The sequence below is a fragment of the Petromyzon marinus genome, chromosome 4 (genome assembly GCF_048934315.1).
Source record: "Petromyzon marinus isolate PM22_M1 ecotype Great Lakes invasive population chromosome 4, UKy_Petmar_22M1.pri1.0, whole genome shotgun sequence".
NCBI classification, from domain to species: domain Eukaryota; kingdom Metazoa; phylum Chordata; class Hyperoartia; order Petromyzontiformes; family Petromyzontidae; genus Petromyzon; species Petromyzon marinus.
In genome coordinates, this window is record NC_133670.1 from 16,719,265 (window position 1) to 16,735,179 (window position 15,915).

Consider the following 15,915-nt stretch of genomic DNA (forward strand, 5'->3'; position numbering starts at 1 on the left):
TTTTTATTTGGTATTTTCTCAGTTCTCATGGTAGACATCCTGTGTCAGATATCTTTCCTAAAAATACCACTTTTAATCTTTTAGATAAAGCTGCTGTGCTGAACTTTCTTTGTTACATTTAAGGCATCCACACTGTCCAGCTTTTTGAAACTTTTTTGATTTTGTGCAAACAGGGTGATGTATGAAGCACATGAGCTTGCGTGACAGTGATGAAGTGCTGTGCACTGCCGCCTGTTAGAGCATGCACTGATAGTCACCTGGCCAAGCACACGCACGCTCCACGTTGCCATGTTGTTGGTTTACTTCTCACTGCTTTAGATATATCGCTGCACATCACACAACCCAGCACAAAGAATTCAGAAAAAAAATCCAATTCACTCTTACAAACAAATAACCCCACTGAAATATAAATGTGCATTATTCAACCACAAGAATGTTAGCAGCTATGTGTATAATGTGAAAATGAACATACAAGGAAATCACGGCAGTATTTTTAACTTATGATATGGTGCAGTTTTTTCACTCACTTTTGTAAAAAAGCTAGTGCTTGTGAAACAAGTTAATAATTTATTTTCATGTGTAAAAAATGTAATTTTAAGCACGAAGTTGTCATTTGTGTTTTTTATAATTTTAGCAATTAAAATATTTTTGTATTTGTAAACACAGCTGCCAGATTAGTCAGTGGATGGTGTCTGCTTTTGCGAACATTTCCCTTGTGTTCAGCTTGTTACGGTGTTGATGGCGAGAGCGAGTCCGTGATAAGCTCGACCTCGGATAACTCAACAGAGCCCTGGTTTTGTGATCCGTGCAAAGCCGGCGTTGTGCCCAGCTGTGAGCTCTGCCCTGCCATTGATGGCATCTTCAAGGAGACAGATGCTGGCCGGTGAGTCATGGGTAGTGTGTGGTTAATGAAAGGGCCTTATGGCATCAGCTTTGAGTAATTTTGGAGAGCTAGCTATGAGTGCTATTGAATCTGTTTTTTTCACACTGTGCTATAATGCTACTTGTTTCCCTTTTTCAGATGGGTTCACGTGGTGTGTGCACTCTATGTTTCTGGCGTAGCATTTGAGGATGTGGAGAGGCTAAGGCCAGTGACTCTCACCGAGATGTCATATTCAAAGTACGGAGCCAAGGTACTGTTGTCAGGTGGTATTTATGGTTATGTTGGATTTTTAATTTCTTCCAAATGCTTACAAAATTTACCTTTTATATTACATTTGGATCCACAGCAATCTGCATCTTTGTAGTGTATAATTTACTTAAATAATAACTTAAAATTAAAATGCTTGACCAATCACACGTTTTTTTGTTTACAAGTTTATTTGTATGGATATGTTTTTGTTTATATGTATGTTGAGCAACAAAGCAAATAACATTGTCGCATTGTAGCAGTGTGTTAGAGTGAACCTTGCTCAGGGATGTAGCTGTTTGTGTGTGTGCTCTGTAATTATTTTAAATTCCTCTATTCACTGAATTCTAATCAAAATGTTACGACAGCCCTTTTTTTACCTTGCTCACTGATCATTGTGCATAAATAACCTTAAAATATAAAAAGCATAATCTGAACCAAAAATGTACGTTCTGGTGACATTTGTCGGCTTTTTGAAATGCCATACCGTGTCTGCTCCAGTAGTTTGTAATATAATGCCAGAAATGCAATTCAAGGCCAAATTGAAAGCTTTCTGCAAAGTTGGGCATGTTTCATGGCTTTTGTGTCTGCTTCTACACATTCAATTTTGGGGCACAATTTTGAAATGACATTGTTCAGTAGCTCCCTGTCATCGCGTGGATATCAAAACAGATGGGTTAGAAAAATATGAAGAAAATCACTTGTTCAGCCGAAAATGTCTACTACATTGGCTCCACATACAATCTGTGGTTTTATGCTTCAGTGAAGCAATCCTATCACAAGTGGAAACTGGGTTGTAAAAAATATATAACAGAATGTTAGAGTTAATGCTCCTAATGAAATCTGATGGTGGAAATGTTTTGGGTATTTATGCACAAAGTGCCTCTTTATGTTTGTGTGCAGTTTTTATTAAATTGTAATTTTAGTTCAGTGCTTTGGAGGTGTATGTACTCATAGCGTCATACAAACTTTCCCACCTTTAAATTGAATGCCACATGAGTTATCTCTTTTTATAAACCTATTAAATTACTGCATTAAGCGTAGAACTAAATAAATATTTTCATTCTGGATAATGATAAGCAGACAATATTACTCCTTCACATCTGTCCCTCCATGTAAAAAATAAATGAAAATTATACACATTATTAGCCACACGGCTTTCTGTGCATGTTGAGCAGCATTGGTTCAATACAAACTGGATGGATTTTGACATTAAATTTCTCAGCAGAGTGAGGCTTGCTTGAACCAATGTTGTTGAACTGTGAGATGTTTATAGGAAAGGACCTTCTCTGTTAGACATGGGTCATAGTCAAATGCAAAACTTTACAATACAAAATAATCTTTAAGCAGGTCTGTTAACCTACCTTTTTTAACATTAAGCTTACTTGAAAGCACTCTTGGCCTGAATCTCAATGTAGAATAACTGTTGTATTAAACAGTGCAAATTGTTTGTTATTATGTTCACATAATAGTTACTGCTTTCACTGCATTTATATTTTATGATAAGGTTTTGGAAGAATTTAAATTGTAATGTGTTGTATACTATTTTATGGGTTTATTACAGCTGTACATATTAAAAGTAGAGTAATGTTTCTTTATGCACATGTGGCAGGCGAGTAACAATACATCCTGGATTATTATGACTGTCATCAAACCCAAGTATTTATCAAACCCTAGTGCCCTCAATTAAACCCACTGAGGACTTTTCCGTATCCACCAATCTGAGTTCACAAAACAGATCATGTATGTTTCATGCGTCTTTTGACTGGTAGGTATGTGTGTAACTTGTGACTTGTGTGAATTGATGGTGTAGGGTTCATGTGAAGGTACAATGAGTGCCAGATTTAACGTATACAGATGGACTTGTGGCTGTGCAGGAGTGCATGCTGTGTGAGGAGCGCCTGTTTTCTCGTACCGGAGTGTGCATCAACTGTGATGCGGGGATGTGCCGGAGCTTCTTCCACGTGATGTGTGCCCAGCGCGAAGGTTTGTTGTCGGAGGCTGCTGCAGAGGAGGTAAGACTCATTTTGCTTAGAAACTCTTTACAATGATGACCATGAGCAGTGGCGGCAGTTGCAGGATATTGCAGAGAGGGAATGTGCAAACTAACAAGATAAAAAATTTGCATTTCATTGATTGTGTTCGCTGCTTTCCATGGTTCGTTAGTGCTCCTCAGTAGAAAAAATTGAGTGAATGTTTACTAATCGTCAATATGGAGCCTGCCACTGTTGTATATATTTGCAAAAGAATGTGCGCACATAGTACGTGTATCCATGTAATTTAAATATGAATGCACATATATGATACATTAAAATAACTCAGAATGTGTCCAATCTCGAAAGCTAAGCAGGCTTTTGAGCCTGGGCTACCTTACAAAATTGCAAGGCTGCTTTTGTAGGTAGGAGCAGGCAGTGGAGCAAAATGTATTGTTATGCTGTAATTCCATGATGCCTGCATTCACCAACCCACACTGACTAGCAGAGTGAAGCACAGTCAGATAAGCCACACAATCTGCTCGGACTGGAGAGGTGCTCATCCAGCAGTGGATGCACATGTGCTGTATACCATGTGCGAAACAAATCAGAAAATGAGAAGTCTACAACCACCTAGTATTTCTATCAGCACAATAGAAATATAACATTTATTTCCTACTAGCCTTTTGCCCATCCTAGGACGGAAGCTGTAATATTTACGAAAAGATTGAGCAGAGTATAATTGTATCTTGTGTAAATTTAATGGCAGTGAATCTTGGGCGAAAGTATGTCATCAAACACTTCACTGCATTTCACAGTAGCACTGTATTAAGGGCAGTGAATCTGGCACAAAACGAAGTCATAAAACATTTCACTGCAGTTTACTGTAGCACTATTAATGGCAGGGATTCTTGCACAAAACAATGTCATAAAATACTTAATTTCATGTCACAGTAGCACTGTATATAACTGACCTTTAATTTGTTCATATTCACTGCTCTGATACTTTATTATTTTCTGCTTTCGGTCGCCGGGGTTAAAATTCATTGGAAATCGATAAAATATCTGGAAAATCACCGAGAAATGTCTATTCTACTATAATGTAGAAGCATACATTAAACTTACCTTTTGTGTCAAGTGCTGAAGAAATAAAGACACGAAATCCTCTTTGTTACTGCGTATAATTATTTATTAGATTAACTTTCAATAAAGAAACGTGAAACTTAAAGCAAATTTGCAAAGAGAAAGAAATCTGCGCCAGTGTAAAAACTCACCCGCTCATGATTATTAATGATGGGGGGAGTGGTGCGGAATGTGGAGTGACGTCACGCACGTTACACACAAACATACATTCTTGGCTCATGGTAGTAATTGGGTAACAGTTGGAAATTATTAACGTCACCACATGCATTCCGATGCATGTCGCAGTGTAAAAAGCTGTCTATTAGGTAATTTGAGCATGAGCATTGTGCAGTACCATGATTATATGAACATTTTTCGAATCATTATTGTAAAGTAATTTGTTATAAGCTGACCTGCATGTTGTGGAAGATTGATTTTATATTTTCAGAGATTACATTCACTTACTTTTCACGGATGTTTTTAGAACGATCGTGAATTTCTTATGTGTTAAACTTTTATGACTGCTAAGTTTTCATTCATATTGTTATTTGTGTATGTACTATGTTTGAATTCATCTTCTTTGGTTCTTTCGGTAAAGTCACGTAGAATGAGAATAAAATAATAAATTGATAAAATAAAATAACACAATAATATTCTCACGACGTTTCGGCCACAACACAAGCGGCCTTCATCAGGTGAAGGGGCGAGACTGTCTGGTAGGACAGCGAAATTTATGTTTGAATTTTCGATGAAGAAAACCCTACAATATCAACCCTACAAATTTACAGTTTGTTTAAACTACTACATTTATCTAAACAATTGCTACATTACTTAATTAGATTAACAGAATTCCCTCCGCTTTCTGGTAGTTACACAGGTTTATAAATACAGGACGTTAATGTAACTGCATGTTTGCTTTTACATTTAGCTGATTCATTGTCTGCCCACAGGAAATTGCAGACCCATTTTTCGCTCACTGCAAGCAGCACGCCGACCGTATGGACAGGAAGTGGAAGAGAAAGAACTACCTGGCCCTGCAGTCCTTCAGCCGGCAGATCCGCGAGGAGAAGGGAAAGGCTCACCCGGGGGACATGCAGGTTAGTCAGCAGTGAAATACGAGCTGCAGTGCTGCATTGATTAATGCATTGGGGTGTTTGCAGGTACGTTTTACGAATGCGGGGGTGGGATAGTGAGGATGATTGCAATAAGTCGTGATGAGGTCAACGTGTGTTTGCATACGACTATGGATATTTTCAAGGGATGTTTCAACAAGCTTAATATTCCTCAATTTTCCTAGACCTGTAACCGGAACTTTCAGCACACCTCCAATTCGCATCGTAAATGCTATGAGCTTTTTGCGATATTCGCCGCTTCCTTGAGCCGCGCGTTCAGTGCGCTGCTGTTGGACACACTGGTGTGCAATGTGGCATGTGCAGCAGGCACGCATAGATGCAAAGCTGCAGCTGTACCGGGCGCGCTTCGAGCTGGCGAAGGGAACGCGGCCCAGTCCCTGGGTTCCCCGCGAGAAACTGGCGCGCCCACTCACCAGCAGCGCCTCGGCCGTGCGCGCGCTCCTGCTCAAGGCACAGCTGGCGGGGGTGTCTACGGACATCATGCCGGCCGACACCACGGAGCCCGGCACTGGCGACGGCCGCAGGAAGCAGATCCGCCACCCCACGCTCACAGCCGACTTTGTCACATACTACCTGGGTACCTGCATGCATATCAAACCACAATGCCTCTCTGCCTGATGTGTCCCCCCAGTCCCTCGTGTTGGCAGTCATGACTCATTTGATCCCTGGCCTTTGGCACAAAGACAAGTTTATTTTGTTACATTTCATTACCATATTTCTACATGTAGCAGATGTGATTCGTTTCAAGATAGAATATCAAGGGAGAAAGACTGACCATACCAATATGTGTATTCAGTTTGCCTCTCTTAAACACTCGGCAGACAGGGCTGTGCGGTTGAGTGATTGATGCAATACTGTTTTTATCATTGACAAATGTATCCTCAGAGCTGGATAGGCTAAATTAAAAGTAACTATGAGGTGTCTGGTGGATTAGAAGTCAGAGTGCTGAGCCTATACTCCTGAGAACCTGGGTTTGAATCCAGGAAGCCGTTAGAAGTTGAACTGGGTTTTGAAGTGAGTAGATGGTCTCAGTATTATCATTTAATGCATAAAAAAACATAATTCATTAGTTTTTTGCTATTGTTGTGGATAAAATCACAACTGCTAATTTCCACCATCAGTTTGATTGCCATGTCGCAGACATTACTCTGTAGCAGGTTGAGTGCAAAAGTGCTCCAGCCTCATGTGGATAAAAGGGTCACTTGAAAGGATCGCAAGTAGTTCTGTGATCTCCACTTCTGCAGACTACCTTCTATAATGAGGGGTTGCACTTTCCTGAGGGAGTACCGATTGTATTTTTTATCTCATTACAGTGTGCCAGTATCACTCTTGGGATAAAATTGTGGTAAAGACAAAGAAATAGACAAGTATATAATTATATGTTTACGTAAACATTGATGATTAACCTGTGACCAATAACTTTGCTACTCATGAGAATCATATTATTTGAAGTGGTTACCAAGGAAATAGATCCAGAATCTCATAATGTTTACTCAATACATCTTGGGTTTTTATACGTGCATTTAGATTGTTTTGCTATTTTTTCTGAAGTCGCTTAGATTTGCATATGCGAGTTGTCATCAAGTGATACATTTGAGCATGGGATTTTGCATCAGGTGTGGAACAGGAATCTTAGTAGAACAGTGCTTTAAATACAAATCCACATCCTGGAATGGAACAAACATGTTGTTCGAATAAATCCATTAGCATTAATCAATCACATCATACATAAGCAATTTGTCTACGTTTTACTATCTTATATTTTATATAGTGCACATTCAGAGTGCTGTATCAGCAAGTACAAAATAAGCAGGCAAATAATTAAATGCCGCATATCTTTTAATTATGTTTCTGCAGCGTTTACCGGAAAATCTACACTTTCACATCTGCACATCTCGGTGACTTTTATCTCTGCATGTCTGCCTTTCTCGTGTCTAGACTTCACTATTATAGTCAACTGCACTGTTTTTTTACCTTCAAAGTAGGTGCACTTAAACCTCTCACTCAGGCTATACTGGATGAGCAGCTACGATAAACAGTGAGAGATTGGGGAAGCTTGCTATCTGTTTAACCGCTCTAGACCACTGACACCCGTACAGAGTTGATAAATGAAGCAATTAATAGAGTTTGTTTCACTCTGAAGTTATCTTCTTCCTGCGCTACACAATATGATCATCCATTACGATGGGCTACTTTATTTATCTCTGGTCATTTTTTATAGACTGCTTGAAATTCTGCTCCCTTCTGTGGGCCTTTTCATTTTGTGTCTCAAAAATATAAACACTATATTACACATGCACTCAACGTTATTTTGGAAGGTATTGCCATGCGCATCACGATTTTCACTCTTGGATTATTGAACAAATGTAATGTCTTTCAGTTTCCTGCCAGAATAGGTCAAGAAAAAATATTGTATATTACGGTAACTTCTGGAGAAACGTTGAGTTACATGATACAATAGAGTTTAGCAGTTGGCGTTTAAAAAGTAATTATTTTTTGGACTGCATTCTTTGCATATTTTCCGACATGTACGTATATCTCTTTCTCCATCAGAGCGGAACATGCAAATGATGCAGATCCAAGAGAATATTTGTGACCAGCGGAAGCTGAAGAATGAGCTGCAGAAACAAGAGAAAGCTCTGCGGAGCAGCTATGGTGGGGTACGTCATACAATGCTGTTGCTCTTAGCTCGCAGAAAAGAGAATTACTGTTAAAATAAATGATTCACTGTCTTGATTTAAAGCTTTCGTGACTGCAGGGATTCATATTCTTGGTTCTTTCGGTAAAGTCACATAGAAGGGAAACAATAAAATAATAAAACAATAAAATTCTCACGACGTTTCGACTGCAACACAAGCAATCATCATCAGGTGTAAAAACCACAGCAAGAGCTTTTGAAAAAAGTGGCGGGTTTTTTTTGCCGTGGTTTTCACACCTGATGATGATTACTTGTGTTGCAGTCGAAACGTCGTGAGAATTTTATTGTTTTATATTTTTATTATTTTATTGTTTCCCTTCTACGTGACTTTACCGAAAGAACCAAGAATATGATTCACTGTCCTTTCCATAACAATCACGTGTTCAGTAGATACTGATAGCTATCATTTAAAATGTAATGCTCTCGTGGTATTTGTTCTGTCTAATGTAGTAATTTGGTTAATTGATGAAATCCCATTGCAAGTGTATTTGTGAATGCAAATTCCACATCGGATCTCGTTGAACAAAGGAGATGGTTTACTACGTGAATAGTTTTCTCTGGGTATTTATGCCAATTGTCTCATTGAAGTGGATGTTACATACCCTGTAGCATCATTTGCAGGTGTAGGCCATTTAAGGTTCAATCCAAAATTTGAAAGAAAAAAAAACCTCCTCTATTGCTAAATAAAAACACTGCTAAATAACTATACTAACCCAATTTTCACTTGTAAAATAATGAATTGCAATGTATTCTCACGTTGTGAAATAAATAATCATTTTAAAATATATAACATGCAAAACAAGTCAACATCCGTTTAGTCAGTGAAGATATTTTTCTACCAATGTGTAGCTGCCCTGGGTATTGTTTTAATCGGATGTGTCTAGGCTATCGTAGTGTTGGGCAGTGTGGGAATTCGTTACCATGTGCATTTGACTCAATTTATCCGAGAACATGATTTGGTTAAGGCCATGATTATATGCAGTGTGAGACTGCAAAGACACCTTACAAATGCAATTGTCAGCTGTTTTTGTTGCTTGTAAAGTACATAGGCTTACCTTGTGTGATATCTACACAATATAAAGATCATATGTCCTGCATTGTGTTTTGCAAACATTTAATTTTGAAAACCAGCTGTCTTAAACTCATGTTCTGTTTTATTTAGATTGTAATATATCAATATACCGTATATTAGACTTCCCTGTAATTCTTAATTTTTTCAATCCTTAAAAAATATTTGGTGGTGTCCCCTAATTTTACGTGAGTTGTGCTATCAGTGTAATCTCATTAGACGAAGAATCCATTTGGATCTCTTCCACAGCAGTGCAGAGCCATGTTAGAGAATAGCCGAAGCAAATGGATGTCACAGAGCTACCACTTTAAATGACCTCTGGTCCACACTGTAGGGGGCAGCACTTTCCCCATCCACACTGCCACAAAGGGTAATGTTCAGCACATGACAGTCAAAGCAATATTTGTCATTCTAAGAGCTGTAATTTAGCAAAGTAAAGGGCAAAAACAAATGAAATTGTTTTTTTTCTGTGTATGCAGTCATTGGTGTCTGGGCTGAGACTATTGACTTATTACAGTTGAGAACCTGGTTTAATCACAGGTGGCTGTCTGGATTCGAACAAAATGATTTCTGAGCCACCCAAAAAAATCCTCTTCATTTTTTCTCTTACAGCTTATGGAGACCTTGGACACCTTGAAGAGTCTGAACAATAAACTCCAGCGAGAAGGGCACACCTTGTGGAGCACCCTAGGGCAGATTACTGGACAGGTCTGCCTAATTAAGCTTGAACACTGGGTGGCTGCTTGTTGTATTGTTCTTGATGAATTCTGGGAGAAACTGTAAGTGCCTTGTGTATACAGCATAACTACCTTTGACAACCTTTTTAAAATGTGTACATTTAAACACTGCTGAGTGGAAACCACAGTGTGAATTATAAAAATCACAAATATTCCAAATAACGGGAAGCAAACAATGTTATACTGGACATATTTACATTCATAGTAATACCTTTGGCAGCGTAGTGAATCTATTCTTTTTTTATGCCGTTGAAAAGTAATGAAGATCACGGTGAGGACATAAAAATCCATCCCACAGAATGCGAGCAAAATGAGATGTGCTGGTGATGTATAGGACAGTATCCGTATCTTTAAAGGGAGCCCTTTGTGTTGCCGACCAAGGCCGAATTCAAACAAAAGCTGCTCTGCATGCGGCGTGTGCGCACGTCCCGGATGGCTGAGCAGCTGCGCCCACGTGGGATGCCTCTCGATGCGACTGTGATGGATGTGCCCGCCGAGCCAGCGAGATCGGGTGCAGATTAGCCCTGGTAGCCTGGAGCCTGGCCAAATAAGATAATTTTTCTAATTAACCTTCAGAGTCCACAAGCTTGGCCAGCGTTACCATGCTCGACTCAAAACCACTAACATTCATCTTGTGCGGTGCAGGCTCCAGCCCTTAGGAAATCTATCATGGGTTCAGATAAGGCAGAATGGAGCACACTCACAGTTTTACTTTCGCGATTCATGAAAACTTTGCTCAGATTTCCCGCACCAGAAGTGCGTGGTCAAGATGAATTAGTAACAAAAACTTTTGTCAGTGCAGAATGCAAATGAGAAGGGCTTTCAAATTAAGTGGCAGCTTTGAATTTGATCCCACTTTTATGGGATTTTGTTTCGTCATAAATACTTTAAATTTATTATTAAATTGAATTAATCAAAACATTGGTGCCCCAGTGTAAAGTACATTATTTGGAAATGTCCTAACAATATATTTATTGGAGATTTGTTAATTTTTATATGAACATATCTGCAGAAATCCAAGCACTGAATTATTTTCTTACATATCAAAACCAATTCTGATAAATGGTAAAAGATGTCAAATTCATCAGAATAATTCAAAGCATTAAAATTGGAAATTGTAAGCCATCATTGTGATTGATCATACATTGCATTGTGATATCATTCCTAAAGGACTCCGCTTCCATACGTATGCATGGTCAGTTTACTTGAGTGATAGGTTTGCATTAATACATCTACTGCTACACATTGAAATGTGGCACAAAATATTGCATTGTAGGCAGCGGTTGAGTGTTGTACACCCAATTTGCATATGTATTCCCAGCTGAGTACCTTAGCTGAAAAATCTTCATAAGAAAGTGATGCTAGACAATTCTGTCAAAATGGTAAGTAGTTGAGATGATTCTAAGCTTTTGTATGTTGCTGTTCACAGTTGCGTAGTGTTTAATGTGTCATGGCATTTTTTACTTGCAGAAACTGACGCAGCCTTTAGTACTGCGAGTACTGAGGGAGCAGAAAAGCAGCCTCATGAAATCGGGTCAAGAAGCATCTGTGTCCCTCCCTCAGATTCTGCACAGGTACCTACTATCGCAACACTGGAAGTAGCCCTTGAGGGTCAGAGAGCTTTCCTGCACCTTGATTCTATATACGTGTTAATTGGCACAGTGAAAATTGGTTCTTGGATTAAATGCACTTGCTACATCTAAACCCAGCAGATTCAGAATGAATTATTTTTTCAAGTTACATATTTAACATGTTGCATCGGTTTACAAGTTGATGGATAACTACTGTTACAGGTTTGTTTTTGTGAAAAATGTATTTACTCTGGAATTAAAACGGTAAATGTATGTGTTGTCTACATGTGCTACCACCTGCCCCAGCTGTGGCATTTGCCAGGAGAGCAGTGACCAGCACCTGCTCACACAGTGTGACACCTGCCAACGCTACTACCATCTGGGCTGCCTGGACCCCCCTCTTACCCGCATGCCACGCCGCAGCAAGAACAGCTATTGGTCAGACAGTGAGACACACTGGCATTCCCATTTGTACGATGTTGAAAGGGCTTCTGCTTTTTGCTCATACATAGAGCTGAGAGAGGCCTTTGCCCCAGCAGTAGAAAGTTACAGCCTGATAACAACAACAAATCCGTTGTGCCAAATTGCTACACGGCTATGTTTGACCAATGGCTAATAATAATAATAATAACAAGAATTGTTTGTCGTTGCTTTGTGAATATCATCCAGTGGGATTATTTTCCTGTCTCGAATAGCACGATGCCAAAGGGTCAGCACGTTCATTGCATTATCTCTGATAAGGATGTGACACTTTATAAAAAATAACTGCCCAACCACTTAAATTGGAAATCCTTATTCTTCCTTAAGCAAAACATGGTGTACAGTTGGGCATCAGGGTGGTGCATATTTTATAAAGAGTAAAAGTGTTTATGCATTATAGGTTGGCAGGGTGGCGCAGTAGCAACACTTGTGCCTCACAGCAAAAAGAACAGACTCCGACGCCTGTGTGTGGAGTTTGTGTGTTCTCCCTTTGTTCTGCAAAGATTGAATTCGGCCTCTCCGGTTTCCCCCTGAAGGTAAAAAAGAAATCCATAGAATGTCACTGAAATTGGCCCAACATAGCAATGATGAATAATTACCTACCAATAACCTGATTGGGATTACGCAGAATTACATTGCCCCTACTTCAAAAAACACTTGGCAGGATCCGCATGAAAATGAGTCTTATGACTCGGTGAGGCCTTTCCTGGGTGAACTATCATAAGAATAAATAGTTCTGTATGTCAAGATGATCTAGTATGAACAAAACTTGAATATAATGTATTGTTGCTATAGGGACTGACTCAATAGAAAAAAATAGACAATTTGATCAAAGGGTTACACAAAACTTAGAGACCCACTTTAGTGCTTAGAGGACCAGCCTTGGTGTCCCAGGCTTGGTTGTCCACCCAGCCTTGCCAGGTGAGGTGCTCTCTCCCTAGCAGAGTGACTAAGTGACTGTCCGTACGGCTTCCTTTGACTGACCCAAAGGGCTGTAGATTATAATGGCTTCTGCCTTGTTAAACTACGTTAATTTTTTTGGCTCAGTAAAATAATTTGTACCAACTTGTCCTCTGTCTGTTTTATGCCACAATAGTACATCGGCGCATAACAATTATGCTGTTGGCTGACAATCTGCACAAGTCAGGAAACATTAACCTTTGAAATTATTGAGCATTCGTCTTATCAGAATATAATACCTAATAATTGTTAAAAATACAAAATATATTAATCACAATTATGACAATATATGTTATTTACTTTTTCCTCGAGCAATACTAAGCAGAACAATGCTGTAATGTCCTATTTATGATGTTGCAATCATCATTGACACTTATATTTATTTGACGTACCACAAAATATCACTGATTGTTTTGTATTTTTCATCTTGTGAAGAATGTTTGTTGGACTTTAAATGTCAGCGCATGTGCTTTTACTTTTCTCAATACAGTAGTTTACTCATGCAAACAATTCTCATTAGGGTGGATCTTGACCAGGCTCTTAAAGTGTTAATTAATTTACATTTGTCCTGCTACTTGGGAGTCAGTTTGATTGATTATTATTACAGCTTCTTCATAATTGGAAGCGCATAGTTTGTGCTAATTATTATTAAATTACATTTTAGCAACCCTGCATCAACTCTCTAAGCCAGTGAACTGTAACAATTTGTGTTACAGATCATGACGCTATGTAAAAATACTTTCCAAGTTAATTAAAATACTTTCATACTTGAGTTAATTTTTCTTTAAAATATTTCAGTTTTTGTTTAAGTGGATCAGTATACATGTGTACAGCCTATGCCTCGTTAGGCTTTCAGACACTGAATTTGATCAGATTTAGTCTGTGGTGTATTATTGATTAATTGGGCTTTTTTTGTTTGTCAAATTTTGGCTCTTTTAACCAACTTGCGTTTTATGCTATGGTATTTCTGTGACATGTTGTCTTGGTGAAACAGCTGCAACCTTTATATTTTTATATACACATTTTTTTTTTTGCCAACGGAACTAGGATTTGTGACTTGCAATTGACTTTCTCCTGTACCAGGGTGGGGGAATCTATGGTTCACGGACCAATTACAGCCCATGAGTTGCTTTTAATATAGCCCTCGGCCACATGAAGCCTACCACTTGAAAACTCTATTTATCCATCACTGCTAGCATCTTGGCATCACTAATTAGGTACTCGAGGGAAATATTTGTTTTATCTTGCAACACTTTTAATTTGAAGGCACGTAGTCAAAGGCTCCTAGGAGTGACTGAGGTGTGTGTTAATGTGTGTATCGCTCAAGGTATTTGGAAGTGTCGTTTTGTCCCTCGCTAAAGGAAATGGTTCCCCCACCCTTTTGCTACACGGAGATGTGAAGGTTTCTTGCATGTCGCCATGTGAACGTGTGCACGCAGGCAGTGCTCGGAGTGTGACAGGTCAGGCAGTAGCTCGTCCGATGGTGACGCCACCGCGGAGACGCTGCTGGACAGCATGAAGCGCTCTCGGCGACAGGTGAGGGAGCCCATCAAGTTTACGCAGCTCCCCGACTCCCCGTCCGAGGACAAGAAAGTAAGTCTCTCGGCTGCGTCGCAACCTCGCGTGTGTGCGCTTAGCATGAGTGTGCTACAGCACGTTTATTAAAAGCATCTGCGTGAGTGCGTTGAAAACTTTTAAACATAACTGTATTAATTGCAGGGTTCTTAAAAAAAGTCTGAATTTTTTCTGCATAGAAATACGTGCAGAACCAGAATCTAATGAAGGGACATATAAAGAGCTGATTACATCACTGCAACAGAGCCTGTTTCCAAATGTTTCTTGTTTAAAATAAAAAATATATATTCTTAATGACATAAAGCAGAGCTTGAAAATCAGTTGCATTATGTGAATGGGAAATGTTATTTCAGATGATGAAGCCTAATATGTAGATGCCTTAATAAGTTAATATAATTTAATTACACAAATGAACGCTGCCTTGTTATAATGTTGAATTTGTCGTGTCATTTTTGTCTTTCTTTTTCATCTCTTCATGTAATTGATGTTGATATTCTTAAACATTGGAATAGCACTGGCATTTATCTTGTTTGATGTACACATTTGTGTGCAAGCCAAATATGTACACGAACATGAATAATATTTTGCTTGCCAAACGCAAAACTGGATTGTAAGACTCTATTCAATGACCAAACGTACTTTGTATACGAGGGTGAATATTGTCTGCCGCTGACATGCAGCGACACAGGTCCGTGAGCTGCCATTTTTGGGGGGATGTTGTTACGTTTGCAGTGAATGTTAGTCTTTCTCCGCACGGTCCCACCAGACTATAGTCACGAAGTTATTTCTGTTAAATATTAAATACAGTTCTCCATATGCATCTACAGTTTTCTAGGTTTTCATTGCAAAACACCGTTATGAATCCCAGTAAGCTCTCGCTTAAGTCAGTAACACGTATTGAAAACAATGTAAGTTCTAAAATGTTCATATTTGGCATTTGAAATATCGATCTTGTTAAATCTTTCAAGATACTATATAGTACAAATCCTCAAGACTAGCCTGCAGTACAGACATTCACTATTTATGTGATTAACGGAGACTTTAATTATTAATATTGCTTGGTAGGAGCAGCTGCATGTTTTTTTTACTACATTTTCTCAAATTCTTAACTAATAGCTATATAAAAATTTTATTTAAAGCTTTCGTGACTGCAGGGATTCATATTCTTGGTTCTTTCGGTAAAGTCACGTAGAAGGGAAACAATCAAATAATAAAAATATAAAACAATAAAATTATCACGACGTTTCGACTGCAACACAAGTAAACGTCGTGAGAATTTTATTGTTTTATATTTTTAGAATTTTATTGTTTCCCTTCTACGTTACTTTACCGAAAGAACCAAGAATATAATAGCTATATTGTTTGCGCGGGAAGTATGTTATATACATTATATAATGTAATAGCCATGCAAGTAGTATATCTCGATTTCCCCTGTACGTTTACCAGGTCTGTTTTGCAAATTCGAATG

At 38.7% G+C, this 15,915-nt stretch overlaps 1 protein-coding gene across 4 annotated transcripts in view; it reads left to right on the forward strand.

Moving 5' to 3' along the window:
• The window catches only part of PHF14 (PHD finger protein 14), a 42,708-nt gene that overhangs the window by 7,217 nt on the left and 19,576 nt on the right, over positions 1–15,915 (forward strand). For all 4 annotated transcript variants that reach the window (XM_032945910.2, XM_032945911.2, XM_032945912.2 and 1 more), the window contains exons 7-16: positions 724–883; positions 1,022–1,133; positions 3,007–3,144; positions 5,175–5,321; positions 5,661–5,934; positions 7,911–8,017; positions 9,737–9,832; positions 11,332–11,435; positions 11,739–11,870; positions 14,312–14,465. In XM_032945910.2, the coding sequence (XP_032801801.2) occupies positions 724–883; positions 1,022–1,133; positions 3,007–3,144; positions 5,175–5,321; positions 5,661–5,934; positions 7,911–8,017; positions 9,737–9,832; positions 11,332–11,435; positions 11,739–11,870; positions 14,312–14,465 (1,424 nt within the window). The remainder of the gene's footprint in view (positions 1–723; positions 884–1,021; positions 1,134–3,006; positions 3,145–5,174; positions 5,322–5,660; positions 5,935–7,910; positions 8,018–9,736; positions 9,833–11,331; positions 11,436–11,738; positions 11,871–14,311; positions 14,466–15,915) is intronic.